Below are 16,780 nucleotides of genomic sequence, written 5' to 3' on the forward strand. Positions count from 1 at the left end.
CCTCAAACAAAGTCGCGCTAAGCGGCCGCCTCTGCACATGGGGCAACCGCGTCCCAGGCACAGGTCAACGCCCGCATCACGACCATCCAAACGCATACCCCTCCTCGCCCACCCTCTCTCCCAGCTCGCTTTTTCTTGGGGCGGGATGGCGCGTCTCAATACCCACCCCTCTGCTACGCCACAAACACGCGCTTCCACCGTCGACTCTCTGTACCGCGACCCCTCCGTAGCGCCCCGAACCGACGGCAATGCGCGCACTTCGTCCTATTCGGTCCTCAGCCCGACACGCTCAATGAACTCGGACAAAGAGAATGAGCAGCCCGACACACGCGACAACACCCCGCGGCGAGGCAAGGCCAGCGGCCTGCGGAGCGCGTCGGTGCGTATGCCGACACCCGACTCTGGCTCAACATCTGGAAACGGCGGTAAGAGGAGGAGAATCGACAACTACAACATGGCCGACTCGCAAAGTCACGAGCATGTACACGGCAACCAAGATGAGGAGCAGGAAGACGACGACGACGACGACGACGACGACGACGACGACGACGAACAAGCGGAAACGCCCTCACAGCTGCCCGAGCCAGACGAGGAAGGCGATCTCAAGTTTTACAACCCCAATCAAGATCCAGAGGCGCGAAGGAGGCTACGTGCAAACATGCGCGAACACCAACGCATGCTAGATGGTGAGTCCAGCATATTGTTGCACATGGGATGAACATCACTGACCATCGCAGATAATCGCGATGATCTCGTCAAATCACACGACAGTGGACTGCTCGATGCTCTCAAGACACAAAACAGTTTGTTCGGCAAAGTGCGACAAACAGCCGATGCTACTGTCGACTCTCGCTTCTTGGTTAACGCCAGTGACCTCGCAGGCAAGAAGCTCAACAACAGTTTGGGCAACTCTGGCGTGGGCGTTGATCTCGATCAGTTCATCTCCAAGTGCATTTACTTCATGAAATCTGGCGGCCACATTGCAGGCGAGGAAGACGCACCAGCAGTACCCGTCGGCGACAACGACGATGAAGACCCAGATGGCCTTGACTGGGCATTACTCGGCCGACAAGCATGTTTCCCCTGCAACAAGCGACCGCCAACGTCAAGTTTCCTACTTGGTCCCTTGTCAGTACAAAAGCGCGTTCGTGCAACCCAACGAAGAGCCCGGTCTCAACGACAACCGGTCGGTCCGGCAACTCGACCAGAAGAGATTCTGAACGAGGACACGCAGCAGAGCAATAAAGACACTCAACTGACCTTGGTCAAAGCCATCAGGAAACACTTGGTAGATCATATCACCGCCGTGGAACCTTTGGTTGAACAAGAACTCGAGGAAATACAAGGCGAACTCACGGACGAAGATCAATTTGCTGCTCTGAGACGCCATAGATTAGCAATGACGGTTGAAGGAACATCCGCAGTTAGTCTACTAGACTTCGCTATCAATCCCCACGACTTTGCGCAGACGGTAGAGAATCTCTTCTATATTAGTTTCTTAGTGAGGGAGGGCAATGCCGCCATTATCAAAGATGCCCACGGGCTTCCGCTCCTGCGTAAGTCTGCAAGTCACACTGGGTTATACATTTGCTAACTACTACCAGAACCTGCAGACCCGAGCGCTGTCTCGGAACACCGAGAGAGGGACGTCCAAAAGCATCAAGCCATCTTCAGCATCGACTTCCCTACGTGGCGAATGTTCATTGAAGCATACGATATCACGACACCGCTCATTCCACAACGTCAAGTGGAAGATTCAACCGTCGCCACCAGCGGTTGGTACACCGGATAAGTCCTGGTCGCATAGTATCTTTTAGTGTTCGTTTTGCTTCCACACTCTATCTTCCATTCGTACAGATACCACATGCTCTTCCAAGTGGGCTAAGTTTCGGTATCTTCTCCTTTCCCTACCACCCGTCTCTACGTCATCTTTTTCTAAGCGGCGTTCGAATAAGTCAGTCATAGACACGATGTATGATCGAGGGTGATACCCATGACGCAAACTTTAGTTTTCTCATCTTTTTTGCCGTGCTTCGGCGGCATCTCTATTTACTCCAAATTCTCGCACATGATACCCAAGATTTTTGTTGGATGTTCAAGAGGCGTCAGTAGTTGAATTTGACTTGGCGCTTTTCGCATTCCCTGTATGGAACTTAAAAGATGAAACTAAAACCAAAAGTTAAGCTTATTATGCTTTCCATCTCGACAGTCGGTCATGTCACGGCAAACGCATGTTGGGCTCCAGAATCTGCTCGAGGCTATACCTCACCGCCCACACTCGTCCCAGTACCAACCTCCGCCTACTCGTCTTAACCCCTCGGCCGATAGCCCCAGAACGTGGGCATAAAGCTCCGGCTATATTCATATTCACCGTCACCCTTGTGAGAACATACGATCCTAACCCACCACCGTCCATTCCGAGAGGTCGCCGTTCTCGGCTACCCTTGAGCCCTTTCAATACCATGATGCAGCATCTTCACGTGTCATCTTCTGATCCGCGTCCATGGTATTATCCATCCGTCCAACCAGCTCAAATTTGTCAGTTTGACTAGCGCATAAGGAGGACTTGGTAGACGTTTGAAGGTGCGTTCTTGGACGCGTCACTGCACTTGATATCACCAATTTTCGACTATGGACAGCGTGCCGTGTGATTTTCTTGATTGCGATCCTTCAATGATATTTCGGGGCCAAGTTTTCTGCTTGGACTTTCGATGGCTCCACACGTGCACACAGAAGACTTCTTGATGTACTGAGTCCATGACCAATTTTCAGATGTCGGGGACTTAGTGGTTCGCAGAGTTGCCATCGTTTGGCGTAGCCAACGTTCACTCCTTCCACTGCCGCGTATGTTCCAGCCTAACGTGCCCACCAATACCTGAATATCAGGCCACTATACTTTGGCAAGGTGGGACTGTTGATCCGATCCCTTCGTAATGAGACTCTGGCCGCAATCACCACCGGACTTGAGATATTTAACATAGGTAGCTGTCAGCAGTATTAGCTCCAGGCGCTTACTCTTTTTTGTGTATGCCTAACTGGTGGATGTCAACAGCCGCAGACAGGGAACCGACGTGTCAGCCTCATAAAAGCATTCGTGGACAGGCAAGGCTTTTCGAGTACACCCAGCAGTCCCGAGCTTCCCAAGCTCGAGCAGTTTTGATGCACATTTCCCAAATAGGCAGGTGATGATCGACAGGATTAGCATACCGGTGGTTGGGTTCCCGTCTTGTAATTTTACGCCGGCCCAGACTCAAGTCAGCAGAGGAGTTTAGTAATTTCCTTGGCTTCACTATGCCTGTTTCGTGCTCAGGAAGTCGGCAGCCGTTGCTCAGGATGACTGTACACTTCGTAGGGCTATTAGGTTGTGATGACACGCGGGCTCGGCCCGAGTTGACGTTTTTCCAGGGCCCGCATTTGTTGTGGTAGTACCTGTAGCCCAGAGCTTATCTGGCACGCCAACGCAAACGTTGTTCTAAGGTTGGTGGAACTTAGGGATAAGGGGGCACAGGGTGTTGGTTCTTGCGTCTACCTTGGCAATATTCCGGACGAATAGATGTCGCGATGCTTGGCATCTATCAACTCCAAGTCGCAAATGTTCCAGACGGGATGTTCCAGCATCAGCTGACGCCTTATCTGCCTAAATTCACTGTACAGCCTTTGGAGGTTTCAGCCCTGTCACCTCCGTATGTCTGCAACGTAATCGAGCGATGCGATGCCGTAAGCACAAAGTTGGGCATTGTTGAGGTTGCAAACGCCTGTTCGGCTGGTCATGGCACGTGATGCGGAACCCTTGGTCAATAGCGCGCCCCTTAGCTTGCCAAGTCTTCAACGTTCACGCCAGCCTCATCTTACGAAATTCTCCGTTGTACGCATGCGGTCGTTGTACGTATGCTTGATCGACAAGCTGCCTTGAGTTTCACAGACTTGAAGTCTTCGCGACTGCGGTGAGAAGGATGACGTGGATCTCGCTTCCCCGGATCTTCGCAAGTATCACCCCGAGGAAAATCGGAATCCTTCAACACCGCCGTCACATCACCGTCACTTTTCACTTGCATGATGGAATAAACTCACATATATGCTCACTAGCCACTCTTCAAACACGGCGATGTTTTAGCCCAGGCACCTGTTCGCAGACCTCTCCTAGGGGCCTTTGAAACGCGGTGAGTACACGACGAATAGCAAACATCGGTCACTCTCCGGACACGGTGCACAGGCAGCCGTTGAGTGCCGCTGCCACCAAGTCTGAATCAGAACGGCAGATGAAACGCTATGATACCGCAGTTCGGCCGTAGCTTCACCCATTCTCTTGGAAATCTACTTCAGGTTTGAGGCCCAACACGAGACCCCAGGCCATCGGGTTCGTGATAATCGATCAGACCAATCGGCCATTTCAAGGCAACTCCCGGACTTCACGCACGCTGCTCGATAGGAACGATGATCTACGTCTTACGGACGATGTGTCCAAGTTATGCCGACGTGTCCTTGATTACCTTTACTTTCGGTGCGATCTGGCCTGTTTGAGGAGTATCAAGAGTGGAAAAGGGAGCTTAGACTTTCATTCAAGCCTCAACTCCAGGTGGGATCGACAGAAGTGCGGTCACACCCGCAACGGCCGAAAGTGCGAGAGCCGAACGGTTGTGGATATAGAACGGGGCGTTAGCCACGGTTCTAGGTTGTTAGTTCTTCAGTCGTTCCTTCATCGCTAGTTCTGTCCGTTCACGATCCACTTGTGTGGTGACTCGTGTCGCCATTCCTTCCTTCATTGTTCTTCTCTCGTCATGGACATCATGATGTCGGAAACATATTCCAACAGGCTTTCATCTGCCCTGAAAGATCCGCATCCTATGGTGGAGCTGGCTCCACCACCAAACGCTCATCCAGTCTCAGCACCACATCCCATATACCCACCCTTTCCAGATGAGACACCCGGCAAGAGGCCATCAGTGCCTTCTGTTTTGGGTCGTCACTCCAGACCGATGACCGCGGAGACCGCCAGACGTTCGAGACGCGAATCATACAACCTCATTGGAAGCACCTTCCTCATTACGAACGATGGGAGAACGCTCAAGCTTCCCATGCCCTCGAATTCCAAAGCCGACCCTCTGAACTGGAACAGATGGAAGACAGGCGGAGCATTGTTCTCTGTAGCCCTTTTCTCTGTTGTTTGTCTAACTGCAGCACAAGCTGCGTCCGTCGTACTTGACGACATCCAAAGAGATTTCGCACACGAGGTACGTTCAATTCTACTCACTGGGGTAAGCGTCGCTGACATGTTGCATTTAGGATATACCCGCATGGCTACTCAAAGCCTTAGTAACAGCACCTACCTTATTCATGGGCTTAGGATGCTTTTTGTGGGTGCCGGTATCCATTGGTCTAGGCCGCCGGCCTACAATGTTGATCGCGACACTTGTCGTACTGCTCGCTATGCTATGGGCTGGCGAGGCAGGATCATTCCGTTCGCTCGTAGGCGCAGTCTGCTTCCTTGGTCTCGGCGAGGGGCTTGCGTTGTCCCTGGTAAGTAGTGTTTCAAGACGACTACGATCTCATTCGCTAACAACCCTAGGCTTTCCTGATGGTCATTGACCTTACCTACATCAACCAGAGATCGGCAGCAGTAGCACTCATGTGGTGCATGGCAGGATGCTTTGGCACTTCTGGCGTTGCACTGGTACCTGTGTTAGCAGACCACGGAAACAACTGGCGAAATTTCTATCATTACTGGACCATCCCCGTTGTCGTCTCGCTCGCTGTCACCTTCGCTCTCTATCCCGAAACATACTTCAAAAGGCCAACTGTAGCTTTCAATGGACTTATCCTATTGCAAAGTGCTACCGAGAAGTTGACGGTCTACGAAGATCGCGAGAAGGACTCCGAGATATATCGCGATCTGCCCGAGTACCCCTTGCGCACTGGCTTTGCAGGCTTTCGTGACAAGGCCGGTCTATCGCGCTCACCCTTTGCATCATGGGCTTCGGCGGGTCGTTGCATCATCCAAATGGCTTACTGTGCTGCCAACCCACTTATCTTCTGGGTCTTCGTTGCCTCTGCCTTCAACTCGGCAAGCATGATCTTCATCGGCGCAACGTACGCGCGCATTCTTATCGCACCGCCTTATAATATGTCGCCGAGTGTTGTTGGCACTGTCAATGTCGCATCGGGATTCGGAGCCCTATGTGGTCTGCCCATATTTGCTTTGCTCTTCTGCAAGGTGTTGAAACGCCTCTCAAGCCGCAATCGAGGGGTATTAGAGGCGGAGCACTATCTTGTCGGCTACATCCTACCCGTCATCACCGGCGCGCTCAGCTCAGTGCTCTATGGTCTTGCTGTTCACTTTCGTTGGCAACCTGCTGCCATGTACTTCGCGTACGGTATAAACGGCTTCTCCTTCATAACACTCATGATCGCAAACACACTCTGGGTCACCGAAGCCTTCCCGCGATGGGCTGCACCCGCTATCGCTGTTGTTGGTGGAGGATGCTACATCCTCTCCTTTGCCATGAGCTTTGCGCTTGTGCCTTGGATCGACGCTCACGGATACATGTGGATTGGTATTGAACTCATGATCTTCCAGGTCTTGGGTGGGCTGGTTGCTATGCCAGTAGCCTTTTGGGGTAAGAGTACGCGACAGGCCATCGCTGGCAGGTGGTCTGAAGACCGGAGTGGTGCGCTTCGTCCGCTCTAGGATTTGTACATGGCATCCTTGATGCTGGTAGTAATTAGTTGCAGGGTTATGCTTCTAGAGCAGTGGTCATCGGCTTCACTCTATCTAGAGCATTATACTCTGGATGTAAATGGACGCGGATAATTTATAATCTTCAATCGCCACTTCTTGTTACTCTCACACTGATTCTCTAGTGGATAACGGCTGATGCCACAAGGTTAGGGTCAGTCACCCGCCGCGTGCATGAGCCGCTCTCTATGCCCGGTTTAACCCTCTGACGATAGATGTAACACTTACGATATAAGCATGAGTTTGCTCTCATCAAGCAGTAAAATGTCGCCCGATATCAATGATGGCGGCTCTCACAGGCCACGGCTCAAACACTGACCCGCATACGTGACAGGCACGGTTCAGTGCTGCTCTATGGATATAGCACAGCGCGACCGATATATAGTGCTGATTCACTTGTCGAAGAATCACAGATATGTCCATATCGTTCACAGCCCACATCGTATCACCCAACTTCAGGAGCCTTCCATGACGATTGGAAACTTCCCACGTAAATCCGGTTGACTGTCACAATCAGAGACGAAGGACTGGATGGTAGTCGCATTCACCAGGCTGTAGCGTTGAACATTATCTGGGATCCTGCATGTCAGCCCAGACACGCTTGGGTGATTGACAGTGGTCATCTCAGATGTGATTACTGGCCCTTTGATAGGGGTGTGAAGTCGTGTATCGAAGGAGTCATCGTCTATTTCAGCGCGTATTAGGGTGTCTTCGCTAGTAAGCGCGGGCTCGCGTTAGCGGAGCGCTTTCCGCGACTCTGAACCCCACACTCCTCCATCATCGCGTAGTCGAACCATCCTGTCTGCGTTTGTGCCAGTTGCTATCCAGCATTTTAATCTCACGAAGATGCAATGAGAATTGTTACTGGGTCTCGATCTGGCCCAGAAGATGCGTCGCCCACCAGACGCCCACTACAGCTTCACGATACCCTCGATCCATGATGACACGACGCTCGATTGCCGCGTGTACCATCCAGATACTCTAATCAAGCCAAAGGAACCGGGCGATATCGTACAATGGAAGAGGAGAGGTGTTGTTATGGCACATCCATATGCACCAATGGGAGGTAGCTACGACGATCGCGTAGTTGGTATCGTGGTAGACGAGTTCCTACGTGCTGGTTGGATGGTGGGCACCTTCAACTTCAGGTACGTCTAGTGATATATCTTGACCATAGAATCATCCGACTAAGCTACGTTAGAGGTGCGCACGGATCTAAAGGGCGTACTAGCTGGTCTGGAAGACCCGAACTAGATGACTATACATCCTTTGCAGCATTCTTCATGCACTACATGTCCTACCTACGTCCACGCATTACCTTCGACCTGAATCTCGCGCCCGATCATCTTCCGACACCCTCAAACCAAAGCGAATCATCGTCGGCGCGTGATGACGAATCTCCCATAGTCATACTAGGAGGTTATTCATACGGCTCCCTTATCCTTAGACATCTGCCACCTGTACCGACCATACTACAGCCATTCTCAGCTCCAGTGACGGGTACTGCAGCCGATGAAATAGTCCTGCGCGCTGGCAGGTTGGCAGACCAGAGCAATCTGGGATGGATCAACCTAGCTCGAGATGAGACTAGAGCCAGGAGGAAAGGCAGGGCAGGACATGAGTCGAGACCTCCGGTCACAATGGGCGGAGAGGAGACTAGCCCAGAGAAGCGTAGAAGTAGCAGAGATGTCCGAAGAAGTCTCGAAGGCGGTACGCGCCATGAGATCAAAACACGGTTGAGAAGCCTTAGCCACAGGCGGAGAGAGAGCCACGAACCAATGCCACGATCGGAAGCGAAGAGTGCGACAATCACAATGCCCGACGTGCGTTATCTTCTTATCTCGCCGCTGACACCGCCAATCTCTACACTTGCTGCACCAGCCTTGATACATAGGTTCTGGAGCAAGTCCAAGGACGATAACCAGGACGTAGTTGGTAAGCATGTATCTCTAGCCATCTTCGGGGATCAAGACGCTTTCACTTCTGCGAAGAGAATTCGCGACTGGTCAGAACAATTGAAAGCTGAGCCAGCATCGCGCTTCACCAGTGTTGAAGTCGTGGGCGCAGGGCACTTTTGGATTGAGAGCGACGTCGAAGTAAGACTGAGATCTGCGCTGAAAGAATGGGAATCCGCAGTACGATGAGGCAATGCAATTGGATTCACAGGCATAGGCTATCTTGATTGTATGTGTAAGGTTGCTGGAGAGAGATTGCTGGTGCAGAAGGGTGAAGAGTGGTTACAAGATAAGCTGAGTAGACACAGCAGACATTGTGATAGCCTATGCGTAAGTTGGAACTCTTACCATGAACAGGAAGATACACAAGAATACAACAGGTATCAGTCGGCAAGGCTAGAGCCAGCCTCTCTGTTGTTAGAAGGTGCCTGACGACGACGTAGCTGCATCGCAATACATGATCATCGTCGAACAGCCACAATTGTTACACAAAACCGCCAGATGACCGCTCTTCGGGAGCCAGAACGATAGATACATTACCAACATGCCAACGCAATTGTTAGTCATACTCTTGCCCTTATTCTTGGCTGTACAGCTACGATGCTACTTCCATCGGTCGAGACCAGCCATCCACAAATTCAAAGCCCAATACCTAACAAGGGCACTATGTCTTTGGGCTAGGTTTCTTATCCGGTCCTTCGCTTGTGAACCTGACAAACGCCTTGGCGGTCGTGTTAGGAACCTTCTATTACAATAAATCCAATACTGATGTGGAGGTCGATAATTGTCGAAAAAGGAAAGGGTTAATACGGGAGTATAGTGTCGCGGCAGTATTATGAGATGGCCCATTAATAGTCCCGCTCGGCAGTAGTGGCCAGGTCGTTCTGGCGTAGTGTCCGTTAGTAATATTGTCTTCCAGTGAGCGTAGCATCGTCCTTTTCGGCGCATGTGTGTTCCCAATATGCTTTACAACCATACCTTACTATACCAAATATCGTGTTCTCGACCTGAAAAGCTTGTTCAGGTTTGGCGGCGCCGTAGACTACGGTAGCTCGGAGATTTTTCTCACTTTCTCTCTCATGCTCATAAGCGATTCACCCGGTGGATGAAGGGATCTAGACTCCTACCTCACCGAGATTAGTAAGTATTAGGCCAAACACAAAAGCAACATATGGGAGATAAGAGAGAGGAACAGTGTTTGGTTGTGATTGCTACATGTTCCAGAGCTTCGAGCGCTGAAGTACAGTACTCAGCAAAAGAATTCTTGGTTTAGATGAAGGACGTTATCCCAATCAGGTACCGCCCTTCCGTCGGGAGCTAATGCAACTCTAAAAATAAAGCAGCTAACGCCTACTAAGGGGGAATCAACACAGAGCTACTCGTAAATGCTCCAGCAGGATATTGGAAATTCAGGGTTCCTTCATGGTACATCAGCAGTCAGCCGATCAGTGCGAACAACGTAGCCAACTCCACACCGTTGGTTTAGGATAAATCTCGCGTTACGAGGTAACATTCCAATGCTTTTTATGGCAATAGTATTATCGGGTTCGTTATCACGAGAGACAGGCACCACTACAGTGTTCAGCAACTACATAGGTACTGTTTTGTATATAATCCCATACATTCTTCAGGCAGAATACCATCACCAACATCTACTGTTTCCAATCCATTCCCCTCTAATCTAATATCATCGAGTATCCATCATTATCGTTTCCACCAAGATGCAGTTCTCTACCGTCCTCCTCGCTCTTGTGGCTACCACCTCTGCCGCCGTACTCCCCCGTACCGAAAACAAGGGTCAGTGGTTCGTCCAAATGACACTCGGCCCCGACATTGAGCAACTGTACCTCTACGCGTCGTTCACATCAGACGAATACGAACAAGACCACAAGCTGAGGAGCAGCTGTGTTGAAGCACCCAACGCTGAGCTTCCCGTTGCCCATAGGTGCGACCGTGCTGCGTTTAACTTTTCTTATGACGGAGCAAGTAAGTTCAAATCTGAATCTGAGTTACTTTGGTGACAAAAGCTAACACTCGTAGCCCTCAACGTCCAACAGACTCTTGATAGCGGCGTCACTGTCTATGGATCAGCACCCTTGTCTATCCATACCTTTATTGGCGGCGGTCGTTTCCGAGATGAGACTACCATTCAGGTATCTAGCGCTGTTGCTTGAATTGGATCGTGTTACTATTATGACGGCCTATCAAACTTATGTACATATCCTAACGTAACGGTATTGGAATCGATACAAGACGAACCCACTATATCATGAAGGCACGTTTGGTTTGCCGTATGACCTGTCTAGCTCATTTGCACTATGACTATCTCGACTGTAACACATCTACAGCGCTCTTATACAGTAACTGTATACTCTACCGCATTTCCTGGCTCTCTAGGATAGAACTCAATGGTAAATGTAGTGTCTATGCTTGCTGCCCTCACAGCATCTAGAGCTGCCGCCTTGATGACAACATGTCCTGCATCCCAGTTCCACTGACCATCGTATGTCATGCGTCCCTGCTGCAACGCCCCTAGATACTGTGTCCAATCGTCCACCAGATATGTTCCATCGGCTTTGACAGCCTTAACAGCCGCAGGTCTATTCTGCCCCGACCACGTGATTGGAATAAGTAAGTCCTGGCCCGCTGCTGGCAAGGGACCGGAGGTGTTAGAGAGGGTCGGTGTGGTGTATTGGAGAACGTTGACTTGAAGAGCGGCGCCGCGATTGAACGTTAGGGTCAGATTTGCTAGGGTGCCGGTTTGAGAAGTGGGAGTGAGTATCGTCTTGAGATATGATGCTGCAAAAGTAATCTTCTCGCCCGAGACGCTGTAGTCCTTGCCTTTGGCTAATTGTTTGCTTCCTCTGCTGATCTTGCTAAGCGTGTTTCCGTTGAAGGCGAAGCCTAGCGTAACGTCCCCTACGGTTTCGTTCTTGCGGTGGTAGATGTATGCGGAACTCGATTGTGTTGTGGCAGAGCCATCGGTTGTGCTTTCTGGTAGCGCGTTTGCAATGCCTTTTACTGCGTTGCGGTAGATATCTAGAGCTACCTCGTCGCGCCAGAGATGTGTTGCGCGGTCCAGAAAATCGGCTCCGTTGTCCCAGAGAACAGTTGTAGTGTTGTATTTCGCTGCTGTGCGGAGAAAGAAATCAAAGTATCGCCAGCGTGCTGCTGTCTCGGTGGCGACGGGTGATACTGCCCATTCACCAATTACGAGTGGGATGTCAGAGAAGTTTCCACGGACAGCGGCGATATCAGCTTCGAGGGCAGCTTTGTCGGCGTCGGAGCCCCATGTGGTCTTTCCCCAAGCTTGGAAAACAAAGTCATCTTCTCTTGGGTCAGTTCTGATGAACTTCGAATGAGTGGATGGCACTTACAAGGCGAATAGTAATGATACTGGATGCCCCATGGATTCTTGAACTTGGGGTCAGGCTTCTTGAACCACTGTATCGTTTTCAACCCATCTTCTCCAGCACCAACGAGAGTAACAACGCGCTTTGGGTTGTGGCCTTCCGCATCATTAATAGCCTGAAGGAAGATATCGTTCAGGCGGTCAATGACAGCGCCATGCTCAGCCGTAGTCCCAGGGATCTCGTTGATCGTTTCAAAAGCGACCTTCTCGCTCTTGCAAGCCAGTTTCGTCCCAATTTGCTTCCAAAGCTTTCCAAGCCTTTCTTCAACAGCCGTTATGTTCGTGCTGGATTGCGTAAGATCGGCCCAAGTCCAGGAATCGTGATGAACATTAACAATCGCATACAGCCCTCGGTCTGTGATCATGTCCACAACATCCGATACACGTTGCAGCCATACGGGATCCACGGTCCAGTCTGGTGATTGAGAAGTGAAGTGGTACGCCCAGGTTACGGGTAGCCGAATGCTCTTGAAGCCAGCTCTTTTCGCATCGTCAAAGGTGCTGCCGACGACTGGCGGATTGTTCCAACTGCCTTCGGTTTCTACAGCGTCAAGCGTGTTGCCAACATTCCAGCCTGGGTTCAACTTTTCGAAGAAGGCACCAGCCGAAATGGCAGAGAACTTTGAAGTTGAAGGACATTTTACACCGGTGCCATTCGTCGCTTCATCATGTTAGCTGTCGCCATAGTATTGGAATCATGGAGCAACGAACATTGAGCAACAGCGAAGGTACTGTTTAGCAGCACTGCTGCACTTGCATACGAAATCTTCATTGCGACTGTTGAGCGTTCGGCGTGACCTTCGCCTCAGGAGATGGAGGGAGATATACAATGTCGACCATCAGCCAGGTTCCTTCACCTCGGTACGGAGATTTTCCATATAGCCTCACCCACTATCCCCTCGTCATTTCTCTATAATCCTCACATATTAATGAACTGTTACCCCAGGATGTGGTACCTTCCGGCTAGCGTGGCCATCAAGCTTCCTTCCTAATTTAGTTTAATTGCAAACTCTCCTGCTTACCCGGTTCGCAAGGTGGAAGCGGAAGCATGGAAGACATCTAGAAAACAACGGGTTTGTTTTAATGGCAAGTGTGGTTGGCCGTTATCATGATTAGTGTGCCATCGTTCGATCTATATTGTAGACCCCAGCCCGATTTCATATGCAGGTCCCCACGGGCCTAATCTCCAAATTACCCAGGACAATGACATTTTTCCACCAAAGACTGAAATACTTCAGATGGTGATCACACCTCATCTCTTCCACTTGTCATGAAATTATTGCTCACATGCGAACGCCTTAAGACACACCATCTTCCAGATACAATAATACAAGTGTTCCGTGCCCAAAACAGTTCGGTAAAAACACGACATGATAGCGCCGGATCTCGGGCAAAGTACTTGGGTTGCAACCAGTATAATAAAAACGCGAGCGCATGTTCCTCCATGTGCGAAATGGAACCGCAAAACTCCTGAGCTAAACATACTCGTGTGAAACATCCAAAACAAGGATGTACCAACAAAATGGAGGCTTACAAATACCGAGAGGATATACTATTCCCTTGAACAAAACAAGAGAAAAAGCTAACAAGACAAGTGAAGAAGAGATATTGATTGTTGGAAGTTGCCCCGTTGCCCTTAAAACGCCGAGAAAAGAAGGACCAAATACCAAGTGGGTCATCAGCCCACAGCGTGTCGCATAGAAGGCTTGAACTGCAATCAAAAAGGTGCCTTCTATCATCCAGTCTAGGGCCGCATTAAACATCTCGTCTCCAAGAGCACAACCATGCAGACCCCGTAGATGTTTGCACTCAAGCGCGTCGAGACGGCGTTGCGTCAGCTTGCATTCATAATCTGCTTGCTCTGCTGTCGAGAATGGATCTCCTGGAAGCGGCAGCATGCATAGGCGCGTCGGTACGTGATTCGCATGCTCCGAATCTGAACCCTACTCAGGACGAGGCCTCTTCGCGCCGTGCGGATTTTGCCAGCTGCCATCATTGCCGCCTTGGTTGCCTTGGAAGAATCCTGGGTTAAATCCTGGGTTGCCACCAAAGCCGCCTCCTAAAGCCTCGCTGTTAGCAATCGTCCCATTGAGGAAGTAAAAGGATGGGGGTAAGTCACTAGTCGGAGTATGAAAATTTCTCGACCTACCCATTCCTCCCATCATGCCCATATTACCACCACCCATACCCATCATGTTGGCTCCCATGCCCATCATGTTGCCACCCATGGGCATGTTCATGCCGCCCATGGGGTTTGTGCCCATAGGATTCATACCCATATTGCCGCCACGGCCACGGTTGCCCATACCACCACGCATATTACCGCCCATCATGCCGCCGCGATTGAAGCCGCCACCGAAGTTGTTCATGCCGCCCATGGGGTTACCGAAGTTGTTCATCGGCGCTTGGGCACCGTAGCCTCCCATGTTGCCACCCATGTTTCCGCCAGCAGGAGAAAAGCTGCGGTTGTTTTGGTAACCCATGCCGCCCCTGTTAAAATTGCCACGGTTGTTGTTATATCCACCTCTGTTGTTATAGCCACCTTGATTACCGTAGCTTCCAGAGGTAGCGCGGTCGTTCCGACCCTTGTCTCGCGCAGGAACATCCTTTGGCAGTGTCTTGAATGGGTTGACATGCGGAGGGCTGAAGATGGCGGTCGGCTTCTTCGTGTGGGCTTGGTCTCTGAAGAGGTTCTCGATTTGGTGTTTCAAAGCAGTAGCTGCCTGTGGTGAGTTCAAAAGAGTGAAAACCTGACTTCAAAAGTTGGTTAGCATATTGTGCCTCGAAGCATCAAGTGCAACTAACCCTTTACTCTTGCCATTGACTTTGTGCTCATTGAAGGTTACCTCAACAAGCTCATCTTCACAACCGCTCTGATTGGCCCATCCGCGAATGTCTTCTTCACTAATCCACCAATTTACATCGTTGATCATAAGAGCTGCAGTGGCGCCGGGGTCAGTTGGGCGATCGTCGTCTTCGCCCTGCTTACGCTTTGTACCCTGTTGCTGAGGTGCTTGTTTGTGAACGTCAAGGCCAGCCGAGCCTCCTGTGGATGCGATCTGTTGGGTGCTCTGGTCATGATGACCCTTGCCGTTTGTCGCCTCGTCTGTAGACTCTTTGGTCGCTTGATCGCCGTTCTCGGTCTTGGTAGTATCTGGTACGCCGTTCGATGTCGCAGCATTCGCCTCTGTGTTCGAGGTGTTAGAGTCGGTTATGGTAGTGTCTTGCTGCACGCTCGAGTCTTGGTAGGAGTCATCGCCGTAGATGTCGATATCGAAGTTGTCGTCGTCAGCCATATCTGCTGTGGTATGTTAAGTCAACTGCAGTAAGCGATGAGGTTTGTTCCGGTATTCTTTCTTAGATTCGCTCTTAGGTACTTGATGTGCTAGTATCAATAGCCAAAGTACACGCAACTCTGTGATTGGCATACAAATCAGCATGATGAGATAGAGGGTGTTGCAAAAGAAAGTGTGGACTTGCAGTCCATTGCAATGCGATGTCGAGACAAAAGACAAACAGCGTAGAGTAAGGCCATACGTACAGTGCCGCTGTCGGCGCGTGGTGACAAGGTCCAGAAAGACAGCTCAGTGCAAGACGGGATAGTCCGATCGCCCCTGGCAGATGCGGAGATGTGAAAGGTACAGGATGTGGTGTGAGAGATGTGTGTGTGTGTGTAGCCTCAGCCTGCCTCCTGCGCTCGCTTTTGCTAGCTTCCAGTACAGTTTGCGCGAAGTGAAGTTGCTGTATACAATGTCCCTTCGAATTGATGAGGCGCTGAATCGTGCGCTACCAGTAATAAGAAGAAATGGAGAGCAACGAGGACAACTCGAAGCAGATGCCAAACACGATCCCTTTCCACCCTTGACTCTGCGTGTTTGTCGAAGCGAAAGCGAATTGCGCTCGCACGTCTCGTTGGCCGGTCTGTTGCGTAGTAAGTAACTGCGTTCGGTGACAAACCTGGGGAAGCGGGTAGAGACGACTTGTCGGCGCGAGCACGAGTGAGGGTGAGCGACAATCGAGGACGCGGATGCGATAGCTCGCAGTTAGCGTGAAAGTTAGCGTGCTTGGCAGAACACCTACCCCTGTCGGGTTTCTCCGCAAGGCCAGATTGCCCGTCCGTCTGGTAATTTGGCAGCTGCTACCCTGAGTCCGCGACTTGTCCAACCCGCGATACTACTCCAAGACAACTCAACCCACCACTCTTTCAAGTCACCCCCCATCAATCACCAGCCGCACACCAGTCGCCATGGAGAACGTCAAGGAGTTCGCTGAGTAAGCCACACTGGAATCGCGCGATGTGGGAGCGATGGCTAACGTCTGCGCAGTATGCCCGCTGAGTTCCTCAAGGAGGGTACTTTGTTCATGAACCGCTGCACAAGTACGATCGCCTCTCTATCCCGGCCTTGACACGCCTAACATGACTACAGAGCCCGACAAGAAGGAGTTCATCAGGATATCGCAAGCAGTCGGCATCGGTTTCTTGATCATGGGTCAGTGATATGTCGCATGCACGCCCAAAGTCTATGCAACTAACTAACATATCACAGGAGTCATTGGCTACGTTGTCAAGCTCGTCCACATCCCCGTAAACAACATCCTCGTCGGCGGCTCGTAGACGCTACTACGCCACAACCATTGATTCTCTTCCCTTTGCATCTTCGACCACGACACCGGTCCGTT

General features: G+C 50.9%; 7 protein-coding genes across 7 annotated transcripts; 5 read left to right on the forward strand and 2 right to left on the reverse strand.

Annotated features, from left to right (window-relative positions):
* Positions 1 to 145: 145 nt before the first annotated feature.
* Positions 146 to 1,792, forward strand: GT037_004730 (nse4-domain-containing protein; the record flags this gene model as incomplete). The annotated part of the gene is made up of 3 exons (XM_038929777.1): positions 146 to 686; positions 738 to 1,556; positions 1,605 to 1,792. The coding sequence occupies 3 exons, from the start codon at positions 146 to 148 to the stop codon at positions 1,790 to 1,792; spliced, it is 1,548 nt and encodes a 515-aa protein (XP_038788049.1).
* A 2,986-nt stretch (positions 1,793 to 4,778) lies between these two features.
* Positions 4,779 to 6,685, forward strand: GT037_004731 (mfs general substrate transporter; the record flags this gene model as incomplete). Its single annotated transcript, XM_038929778.1, has 3 exons — positions 4,779 to 5,231; positions 5,284 to 5,517; positions 5,567 to 6,685. 3 exons carry the CDS (start codon positions 4,779 to 4,781, stop codon positions 6,683 to 6,685), a joined length of 1,806 nt encoding a protein of 601 aa, XP_038788050.1.
* A 936-nt stretch (positions 6,686 to 7,621) lies between these two features.
* On the forward strand, positions 7,622 to 8,877 carry GT037_004732 (uncharacterized protein; the record flags this gene model as incomplete). The annotated part of the gene is made up of 2 exons (XM_038929779.1): positions 7,622 to 7,881; positions 7,935 to 8,877. The coding sequence occupies 2 exons, from the start codon at positions 7,622 to 7,624 to the stop codon at positions 8,875 to 8,877; spliced, it is 1,203 nt and encodes a 400-aa protein (XP_038788051.1).
* A 1,532-nt stretch (positions 8,878 to 10,409) lies between these two features.
* On the forward strand, positions 10,410 to 10,862 carry GT037_004733 (uncharacterized protein; the record flags this gene model as incomplete). The annotated part of the gene is made up of 2 exons (XM_038929780.1): positions 10,410 to 10,674; positions 10,729 to 10,862. The coding sequence occupies 2 exons, from the start codon at positions 10,410 to 10,412 to the stop codon at positions 10,860 to 10,862; spliced, it is 399 nt and encodes a 132-aa protein (XP_038788052.1).
* A 179-nt stretch (positions 10,863 to 11,041) lies between these two features.
* On the reverse strand, positions 11,042 to 12,872 carry GT037_004734 (glycoside hydrolase family 5 protein; the record flags this gene model as incomplete). Its single annotated transcript, XM_038929781.1, has 3 exons — positions 11,042 to 12,015; positions 12,066 to 12,761; positions 12,812 to 12,872. The coding sequence occupies 3 exons, from the start codon at positions 12,870 to 12,872 to the stop codon at positions 11,042 to 11,044; spliced, it is 1,731 nt and encodes a 576-aa protein (XP_038788053.1).
* Positions 12,873 to 14,043: 1,171 nt separating this feature from the next.
* Positions 14,044 to 15,396, reverse strand: GT037_004735 (uncharacterized protein; the record flags this gene model as incomplete). Its single annotated transcript, XM_038929782.1, has 3 exons — positions 14,044 to 14,159; positions 14,250 to 14,854; positions 14,906 to 15,396. The coding sequence occupies 3 exons, from the start codon at positions 15,394 to 15,396 to the stop codon at positions 14,044 to 14,046; spliced, it is 1,212 nt and encodes a 403-aa protein (XP_038788054.1).
* Positions 15,397 to 16,346: 950 nt separating this feature from the next.
* On the forward strand, positions 16,347 to 16,715 carry GT037_004736 (sece sec61-gamma protein; the record flags this gene model as incomplete). The annotated part of the gene is made up of 4 exons (XM_038929783.1): positions 16,347 to 16,372; positions 16,426 to 16,478; positions 16,528 to 16,590; positions 16,648 to 16,715. 4 exons carry the CDS (start codon positions 16,347 to 16,349, stop codon positions 16,713 to 16,715), a joined length of 210 nt encoding a protein of 69 aa, XP_038788055.1.
* Between the last annotated feature and the right edge of the window lie 65 nt (positions 16,716 to 16,780).

This window comes from Alternaria burnsii, assembly GCF_013036055.1.
Source record: "Alternaria burnsii strain CBS107.38 chromosome Unknown 698, whole genome shotgun sequence".
In the NCBI taxonomy this organism is placed as follows: Eukaryota; Fungi; Ascomycota; class Dothideomycetes; order Pleosporales; family Pleosporaceae; genus Alternaria; species Alternaria burnsii.